The sequence below is a fragment of the Quercus lobata genome, chromosome 7 (genome assembly GCF_001633185.2).
Source record: "Quercus lobata isolate SW786 chromosome 7, ValleyOak3.0 Primary Assembly, whole genome shotgun sequence".
Lineage (NCBI taxonomy): Eukaryota > Viridiplantae > Streptophyta > Magnoliopsida > Fagales > Fagaceae > Quercus > Quercus lobata.
Window position 1 is genome coordinate 39,920,432 of NC_044910.1, and position 10,023 is coordinate 39,930,454.

At 36.7% G+C, this 10,023-nt stretch overlaps 1 protein-coding gene across 1 annotated transcript; it reads left to right on the forward strand.

Annotated features, from left to right (window-relative positions):
• The first annotated feature begins 484 nt into the window (after positions 1-484).
• On the forward strand, positions 485-9,113 carry LOC115953032 (ABC transporter G family member 34-like). The gene is made up of 20 exons (XM_031070459.1): positions 485-1,561; positions 1,640-1,760; positions 2,035-2,123; positions 2,357-2,441; positions 2,541-2,831; positions 2,931-3,021; positions 3,182-4,079; positions 4,222-4,382; positions 4,478-4,581; positions 4,732-4,897; positions 4,978-5,064; positions 5,671-5,807; positions 5,951-6,283; positions 6,434-6,724; positions 6,814-6,897; positions 7,080-7,213; positions 7,304-7,531; positions 7,694-7,865; positions 8,024-8,278; positions 8,384-9,113. Exons 1-20 carry the CDS (start codon positions 1,203-1,205, stop codon positions 8,651-8,653), a joined length of 4,356 nt encoding a protein of 1,451 aa, XP_030926319.1. The 5' UTR covers positions 485-1,202; the 3' UTR covers positions 8,654-9,113.
• The last annotated feature ends 910 nt before the right edge of the window (positions 9,114-10,023 follow it).

Below are 10,023 nucleotides of genomic sequence, written 5' to 3' on the forward strand. Positions count from 1 at the left end.
TTTTTATTAAAAAAAAAATTAATTGACTTTTTTGACAAATTTTTATATTTTTCATAGAAATGACCCATTAACAAACGCATTAAGGACATTCGTTAACAAGACCTTATATATTTTTAGTGAGAGATAGGTGCAATGTTTCTATCCATTTGTGTAATATTATCATTTTTTTTTAATATAAATTTTACAATAAATATTTTATAATTTTAAATTATGACATTTGCTCATAATAATTTTTCTTTATCGATAGGCTCAAGAGACCATAAATTTTTTATTGGACAACGAGAAATTTTACGGATTGAGCTCACCAAAACTTAACTCAAACTCTTTTTGTTTTTTTGATTGAGAAAAGCTCAAACTTATCTAGATAAGAATACTGTTCAACATGTGTCGTTATCTAGATGAGTTCAGAACCCAATCCAAGTGTCTTCTAGAAAGAAAATCACACAAAAAACAGAAGGACATTAATTATAAGCGATTGTGTATTTTATTAGGTAAAAGTAGAACAGCTGAAAAGGTTGCTTGATGAGAGATTATGAATCCAGAAGAGTAGAAGCTGCTGTCTTCAAAACATTGCCATTTTGCTTGCTTTAGTTTAAGCTGTATAAGCCAGCCATGCGCTCATTTATAAATTGACCCAAATCCCTGTTTTTGAGTCAAATACCGGGATTTCAGTTCATTTTCTCTCTCCTTTCTTTTTTATTATTCATTATTATTATTTATTACAGTATTAAAATTCAGTCCCACCCTCCACTGCTTTTTTTTCTAACGAAAGTTTAACAACCAGTGCACCACTTTCTCTTTCTCTAAAACTCACTACCATACTAGGATTCTCTCTCTCTATTTCTGCAAAAGCATACCTTTTTCTTTTTCCAACGACCAAGACTTTAACCTGAAAAAACCAGATTCAGAAATCAGATCCTAACTGAATATACATACCCATATACATACATAGATACGAAGAGAGTGAGTGTTCGTACAACACTTGTCAGTCACGCATACTCGTATCAATATCCATTATTTGAAGGAGTATATGCTTGCGTGTGAAAGTAGTTTCTGATTCTGTTTCTGCTTTGCTAAAAAAACGCAGATATATATGTGCATATATATGATTGGTATTGTAACTATGCGACAAAACCACATCCAAAAACAGAGACACCAGTGAGGAGTGTGTTGTTGTTGTTGTTTTAGATCGGTAAGTAGCAATGGCATCGGCTTTGGCGGGAGATGACCTCGCCAGGTCGTCGAGCAGCAGGAGAAGCTGGGCTTCTGGGAGTTTCCGGGAAGTGTGGACGGCGCCGCCGGACGTGTTTAACCGGAGCGGTAGGCAAGAGGATGATGAGGAAGAGTTGAGATGGGCGGCCATAGAGAGATTGCCTACCTATGATAGGCTGAGGAAAGGGATGCTCACGCAAGTTCTTGATAATGGCAAGGTTGTGCATGATGAAGTGGACGTTACAAACCTTGGGATGCAAGATAAGAAGCTGTTGATGGAGAGTATTCTTAAGGTTACTGAGGAAGACAACGAAAAGTTCCTTAGAAGACTAAGAGACAGAACTGACAGGTAGTTTTTTTTGTTTGTTTTGGATTTGGTTTTGGTTTTTGTGTGAATTAAGATTTTTGAGTTTGGTTTTAATGGCAGAGTTGGGATTGAGATTCCTAAGATTGAAGTTCGGTATGAACATTTGTCGGTGGAGGGAGACGTGTATGTTGGGAGTAGAGCACTTCCTACGCTGCTTAATGTTACTTTGAACACAATTGAGGTATTTTTATTTTTATTTTTTTGTTTTTTGGAAGTGAAATTGGATTCTGGTGTAGAGTTTTGTGAGAAACAGAGATAAAAATTATTGGGCTATTTTGTAATTATGACTAGAAGAATGAAAAAGTAAAAAAAAAAAAAGTGTTTTTAAGTTATTGTTCTGATGGTTCGGTTTGAATTCTTTGACAGTTTGTGTTATATGGTTTAAAATTTTGTCACTAAGCTTTTGATAACATTTTTTTTTTTTTTTTGCCATTTCAATTTGTAATGGACAACAGAGTATTCTCGGATTGGTTCACCTTGCTCCATCGAAGAAGAGAAAAATCCAGATACTCAAAGATGTTAGTGGAATTGTTAAACCATCAAGGTATTTTTATGAAGTGCTACTTGAGTTACTGTTTTTTCTTTTTTTAAAATTTTTTTAAACACTTTTGCCCAGTGAATTTTCCAAGGTAATTCTTACTGGGTATATGGGCAAGATTCGTAAGCCTTGTATATGGTCAAATAGCCTTTTCTGGGTTGATAGCAAGCTTTGTGTTTGTTGCTATTGTTCTTATTTTGATTTTCTGGGATGAACTTTAACTGATATGGCAATTCCAGGATGACCCTACTTCTGGGTCCTCCAGGTGCAGGGAAAACAACCTTGTTGCAGGCACTTGCCGGGAAACTCGACAAGGATCTGAAGGTTTGTTTCCCATTCTATTGCCATGTGTCTCAATTTGAATAATCCTTTGTGTCTAAGATTAAATTTTATGGCCTACTAATGGATGAGAGTTCTGTACAGGTGTCTGGGAAAGTCACCTACTGTGGTCATGAATTCCATGAATTTGTTCCTCAAAGAACCTGTGCTTATATTGGTCAACTTGATCTTCACCATGGAGAAATGACTGTGAGAGAGACACTGGATTTCTCGGGACGCTGTCTAGGGGTTGGCACAAGGTATCAGATGTTGGTGGAACTCTCAAGAAGAGAGAAAGAAGCAGGAATTAAGCCCGATCCTGAGATTGATGCATTCATGAAGAACACTGCAATGGCAGGCCAAAAGACTAGTTTGGTTACTGATTATATTCTCAAGGTTCGCTGTCTCTATTTCATGTTGCTAAGTTTTTTTTTTTTTTTTTTAAATGCTTAACAAGCAATTTAAAATAGCTGAACCTTTAAGAATATTTAACAGATACTTGGACTGGATATTTGTGCTGATATTATGGTTGGAGATGAAATGAGAAGGGGTATCTCTGGTGGACAAAAGAAGCGTGTGACAACTGGTACGTATTTTGGACAAGCCTAAGTTGTTTATCATGAAATTAGGAATCATTAATCTTACACAAAAGAATAATGTATCCGGTTCACATTCTTGTTTCTAATATGTAAGCATTTGTAATGATTCATTACCAATTTTGATCGTGATATTATAATTTGGTGCAGGGGAGATGTTGGTTGGACCAGCAAAGGCTCTTTTAATGGATGAAATATCGACAGGGTTGGACAGTTCTACCACTTTTCAGATTTGCAAGTACATGAGGCAAATGGTTCATATTATGGATGTGACTATGGTCATTTCTCTTCTACAGCCAGCACCAGAGACATTTGGTCTTTTTGATGACATTATCTTACTTTCAGAAGGACAGGTAGTCTACCAAGGTCCAAGAGAAAATATCCTTGAGTTCTTTGAGCACGTGGGTTTCAAATGCCCTGATAGGAAAGGAGTTGCTGACTTTTTACAAGAAGTAACATCCAAGAAGGATCAAGAACAATATTGGCTCAAGAACGACCCTTACAGATACATTTCAGTTTCTGAATTTGCCCAGGCCTTCGGCTCTTTTCACATAGGCCAACAGCTTGCAGTTGATCTTAGTGTTCCTTATGATAAATCTAGAGCGCACCCAGCTGCACTGGTGACAGAGAAGTATGGTATTTCAAATTGGGAACTATTCAGGGCTTGCTTTTCAAGGGAATGGCTGCTAATGAAGCGTAATTCTTTTGTTTATATATTCAAGACTACTCAGATAACAATCATGTCCTTAATTGCCTTGACAGTTTTCCTTAGGACAGAAATGCCAGTGGGAACTGTTGCAGATGGAGGAAAATTTTTTGGAGCACTATTTTTCAGTCTGATTAATGTGATGTTCAATGGGATGGCTGAATTGGCAATGACTGTTTTCAGGCTTCCTGTCTTTTATAAACAAAGGGATTTCTTGTTCTATCCTGCATGGGCTTTTGGCTTACCCATTTGGGTCCTCAGGATCCCTCTATCATTCATGGAATCAGGAATATGGATCATTCTTACCTACTACACAATTGGATTTGCTCCATCTGCTAGCAGGTAAATAAGATTTTAAAATTTTGTCCCCAGCAATTGATTTGCTGCTTAGTACTTACCAGTTGTTGGAATTGTATGTTTCAAACTTATGGGTTTATTAGTCTATGATTCTTTCATTGACACATTTCTTCCCTTATTACTTCAGGTTTTTCCGACAGTTCTTGGCATTCTTTGGCATACATCAAATGGCATTGTCCCTCTTTCGGTTCATTGCTGCAGTTGGAAGAACACAAGTTGTTGCAAATACGCTGGGTACCTTCACTTTGCTTTTGGTTTTTGTGCTTGGAGGATTCATCGTCGCCAAAAGTAATTCATCTCTTTCCAATCCAGCTGTCTGTGTATTTCAATGTTGATTTATTTGATTAAAAAAAATGACTCCTCTTTAACTTTTTGGCCTGCAGATGACATTGAGCCATGGATGATATGGGGCTACTATATTTCTCCTATGATGTACGGACAAAATGCCATAGTGATGAATGAATTTCTTGATAAAAGATGGAGTGCGGTAAGATATCTTCATAGTTTAATTGTTTTCATATGTGAATTTCAGATTTGCATCCACTTTCCATACTTGCATATGCAAATTGAAGCTCAAATTATGCATTTTCAACACCATAAGCCATCATGGAAATTTAACAAAATTTATCCATTGCAGCCCAATATTGACCCTAGATATAATGCACCAACAGTTGGAACGGTCCTTCTCAAGTCCAGAGGTTTCTATACCGAAGACTATTGGTTCTGGATTTGTATTGGAGCACTTTTTGGATTTTCTCTTCTCTTCAATGTGTTATTTATTGCAGCATTGACTTACCTGAATCGTAAGTGATCTTATCTCATTCCTACTCAGAGACATGAAATTTCAGAGTTGACAAATCCTTGTGTGAAAAATGAATTTCAGCTCTGGGTGATTCAAAAGCCGTCATTGCGGATGATGAAAATGACAAGAAGAAGAAACATTCATCCTCCAGACAACATGGAACAGAAGGTTTTTCTTTGACCTTTCTCCTTCAATTTTCATGATTTCCTAATTTCAATGTTTTTACTGGTATTTAGTCAAAATTAGCTCATACAGTGACAACAGTAATTCTATTTCAATTAGAGAGATCAAAATTTAACATGTTGTTTTGTAACAACCAAAATATTATCTTGAAGAAGCTTGCATTAGCTTGATGATTCATCACATCTCTGCACAAAATACAGTTCACTATGCAACCATGAGTTTAGTTGTAACACCTTTAAGCAAGAGAGGTGGTGAGTTTAATGCAGTTACACAACATTAGAAATTAGAACAACAGAAAACCTGATGCATTTTTCACAGATGGTTTTCTACTTATTACTTATAAATAATGATGCTTTTTTACTTATTAAAACAGAAAAATCTTTTAACTTGAAGAAATATTCCTAACTGCATCAATGAATTTTTGCCTTCTCCTGAGATGGAAGATAATGCAAAAAATGGGCTAAAATATGCCACATGACTTTAAATTTTGAGAAGAAGAATCAACAAAAGAAACAAGCATGCATGCTTGTTTCAGTGGTTAAATGAAGCTATCTTCTTCTAGATGCCTGAACATTTGTGAAACAATTACAGGTATTGATATGGCTGTGAGAACTTCTTCAGAAATTGTTGGTGCTTCACATAGTGCTCCAAAAAGGGGAATGGTTTTGCCCTTCCAACCCCTTTCACTTGCCTTTAACCATGTGAATTACTACGTGGATATGCCTGCTGTAAGTAACCTATTTTTAAATGCTCTGGTAAATTAATTTAGGCTTTCATTCACATTGTTGAATATCAAATGTCACTTTAAGTTCTTTTCAAACTTTTATCATACCTACCAAATGCTTATGTAAATTTTGGTCTTTCATACCAGGCAATGAAGACTCAAGGAGTTGAAGAAGATCGTCTTCAACTGCTACGAGATGTTTGTGGTGCTTTCAGACCAGGAATATTGACGGCACTTGTGGGTGTCAGTGGTGCTGGGAAGACAACCCTTATGGATGTGTTAGCTGGAAGAAAGACCGGTGGATACATTGAAGGAACCATCAACATCTCTGGTTACCCTAAGAACCAAGCAACCTTTGCTCGGGTTAGTGGTTACTGCGAACAGAATGACATTCATTCACCAAATGTTACTGTCTATGAATCTCTCCTATATTCAGCTTGGCTCCGTCTCTCTTCAGATGTAAAGACACAAACACGAAAGGTATGTTGCATGGTCTTCTAGAATCATCTTTCTAGACCTCTGTACATATTCATTTGTTTCTAAACACCCTGTCTGGATTCCTATTGCTTAAGGATCCAAGTTCTAACTGTGTAATTTAATTTGTATATTTATTTTTTGTTTTTGGTATAGATGTTTGTAGATGAAGTTATGGAGTTGGTTGAGCTTAAACCAATAAGAGACGCTCTAGTTGGCCTTCCAGGAGTTGATGGTCTTTCAACAGAACAAAGGAAGAGGCTGACAATAGCTGTGGAGCTTGTTGCTAACCCCTCTATCATCTTCATGGACGAACCAACATCTGGTCTTGATGCCAGAGCTGCTGCTATTGTTATGCGTACTGTGAGAAATACAGTGGATACTGGGAGAACTGTTGTATGCACAATCCACCAGCCTAGCATAGACATTTTTGAAGCTTTTGATGAGGTGCAGCTCACTTTTCTTAATTTTGTTAAAGTTTTTCACTTACATGTTTCTTATGTATCTATGTTGCAATATGTTTGTGGCTCTTGTAGCTACTGCTGATGAAAAGAGGAGGACAAGTCATTTATGCTGGACCTCTCGGTCGCTATTCTCAGAAGCTGATAGAATATTTTGAAGTGAGTATCTTTTTTCATGCTTTTTTTTTTTTTTATGTTTGCTTCATCAAATGATAAGAGTTTTTCCATATCTCTAATGTCTATACATATGCTCTTCATTTACTCTTCAACCGACTGTGCTATCTCTTGGGATTGACCAGCAGGTATTTTGCTAGCTATTGATTAATATCTATCTATGCCAGGCTGTCCCAGGAGTTACTAAGATTAGGGATGGTTATAATCCTGCCACATGGATGCTTGAAGTCACTGCTCCTACAGTTGAGACTCATCTTAATGTGGATTTTGCTGACATTTATGCCAATTCCTCACTTTGTCTGTAAGTTATAATTATTTTGATAATAAGTTTTTTCCTTCATTCCCGGGATTTCAGGTACTGTGATTCTAATTTCTTTCAACACTCTTTCAGGAGGAATCAGGAACTTATCAAAGAGCTAAGTACTCCAGTGCCAGGCTCCAACGACCTCTACTTCCCAACCAAATACTCTCAACCATTCAGTGTTCAGTGCAAAGCTTGTTTCTGGAAACAACATTGGTCTTATTGGAGAAACCCTCAGTACAATGCCATCCGGTTCTTCATGACAATAGTCATTGGTGTATTATTTGGTCTAATCTTCTGGAACAAGGGACAAAAGACGTAAGTCTTGAACTTTTTCTTGAATTGATTATTTTAGTTTTCTATTGTTTAAAGGGTTGCATGAAATGTAGACTGGGATCTATTTGATTAAAGCACTAATCCTTAATCTTAATTTTCATTGGTACTTTTATCAGATGTCAACTCTAATTGTTTTTTTAATAGGGACAAACAACAAGACTTGATGAATCTTTTGGGAGCCATGTATGCTGCTGTGCTTTTCCTTGGAGCCACCAATGCTTCTGCTGTGCAGTCTGTTGTTGCCATTGAGAGGACAGTTTTCTACCGTGAAAGAGCAGCTGGGATGTATTCTGCATTGCCTTATGCATTTTCTCAGGTAACTCAAATGCAATTTGTCTCTTTCTAGTAGGACTGTAATTCCAAATTGACAACAGAATGTATCTTGCCATCAAGAAAATTTAATTTGAAATATGTAATTCTATTACAGAAGTATGCTATTTTATACTGGGCTAAGGCACTATCCTAATTATGCAGGTGGCCATTGAGACGATTTATACTGCAATTCAAACTCTTGCTTACACTCTTCTCCTTTACTCTATGATCGGGTTTGAGTGGAAGGCAACGAAGTTCCTGTGGTTCTACTACTACATATTTACATGTTTTGTCTACTTCACATTGTACGGGATGATGGTTGTTGCACTGACGCCAGGCCACCAAATTGCTGCCATTTGTATGTCATTCTTCCTCAGTTTCTGGAATTTGTTCTCCGGTTTCCTCCTTCCCAGGCCGGTAAGTTATTCTAACTCAATATACGTTAAATTCAAACACTCGGTTATGTCATTATAATCTACTCTCTCTTTGCATACAAAACTCACTATTGCCTACACATTATAGCAAATCCCAATATGGTGGAGGTGGTACTATTGGGCTTCTCCTGTGGCTTGGACACTATATGGTCTTGTAACCTCTCAAGTTGGTGACAAAAATGCTTCGCTTGAGATACCTGAAGCAGGTAACATGCCATTGAAAGAGTACCTCAAAGTAAGCTTGGGTTTCGAATATGACTTCCTTCCAGCTGTTGCAGTGGCCCATCTTGGCTTTGTTCTCATCTTCTTCTTTGTGTTTGCCTATGGCATCAAGTTCCTCAACTTCCAAAGGAGATAACTTCCTTGAGTTATACACGCACTAATCTAACAGTATGTTTGGGAGTTTGTAAAGGAATGAAATAAGTAAATTTTGAAGGAAAGGAATACGTTGTTCTTTTCTAGTATTCTTTGGAGTTTATAAGGGAGGATAGGAAATGAAATAAATTATATATTTTTTTCTCTTATGCTCGTTATGTTTTATTTGTATTTATAGAAACAAGGATAAAACATAATTCTTTCTCAACCAATGAGGGGAGTTAATTGTTTACTTCACTTTTGAGTGGAAGGCTTATAATGGAATGGAATGGTCCATCCTAGTCGTTTCGTTTCTTCCTTCTAAACTCCCTGTATTATGTCTTATTTCCTTTCCTTCCTCATACAGTAGGAAAGCAGTTGTGTAAAAAAGTGGGAAGCAAAATAGCTACCTCCTTTTTTTTGTAATGTATATATATTTTTTTCCATCTCGTGCATTTGTATTCTTTTCTCTGGCTGTCAATAAAAGTTGCTATTGTTCGTTCATTTGTCCTACAGTATAAATAGAACCACCAAAATGATTTGGTGCAAATAGAACATTATATTCTTAATTTACTGTCACATATTCTTGTATGGCTTTGATAAATTCAATTGGTTCTCTTTTGTATTATTTTCGTGATGATTTTTCCGTTCCATTGAAAGCTGACACTTCACTTGGAAGGAACTTCTTTTAAAGTGTTTAAATTCTGAAAGAGGTGTGACACAACACCCCTGAATCTTAGTAGTAGGGACTTAGCAACAATATTGCCTTTCATTTCTTTTGAGATGTACATCACATTCTACCAAGTACCAAGTAAGGAATTATAACTAATCTATACTACTAAGTACTAATAATAACTGTTTGCATTTAACTTTTCAGTTGTACCAAAATGCCCTTACACACAACGGTTAAAAACTACTGTAATTAATGGGGGCAAATAAGTCACATTATTAATTTCCAAACTCCTTCCTTTTAGATAAACTTCCTCTCCTACCACACAAATTCAAATTAAACGGTTTCAAACAGTTTCCTCCATCCACGTCTCTCACTAACTCATGCTCAAATAAATAACATAACTGTACTCACTTCTATTCAAAAAGATTTAACAAAACTGAATTCTTCTTCAATCTTCAAACAAAAATAAATGGCAATGAATGGCTTGGAAATTCTACAAGGAATGATCATGATAGTGTTTGTAAATCAATTGGAGGTTTGTTAATTAGGGATGGCAATTCCCTCCCCAAACCCCCCCTTCCCTCGCCTGGACCTGCCCTACCTCGCTCCACTGCAATGGTGGAGTGGGGATGGAGTAAGATTTTTTCCCAACACCCCGAGGTGAGGCGGGGATGGGTTTAGACTTTTTAGCCCCACCCTGC

What these genes read in the sequence shown, in the direction of transcription:
- LOC115953032 (XM_031070459.1), top strand. Translation starts at nt 1,203, where the DNA reads ATGGCATCGGCTTTGGCGGGAGATGACCTCGCCAGGTCGTCGAGCAGC. An exon ending in TTACTTTGAACACAATTGAG is followed by an intron (nt 1,761 to 2,034) that starts GTATTTTTATTT and finishes AATGGACAACAG; the next exon opens with AGTATTCTCGGATTGGTTCA. An exon ending in GGAATTGTTAAACCATCAAG is followed by an intron (nt 2,124 to 2,356) that starts GTATTTTTATGA and finishes TGGCAATTCCAG; the next exon opens with GATGACCCTACTTCTGGGTC.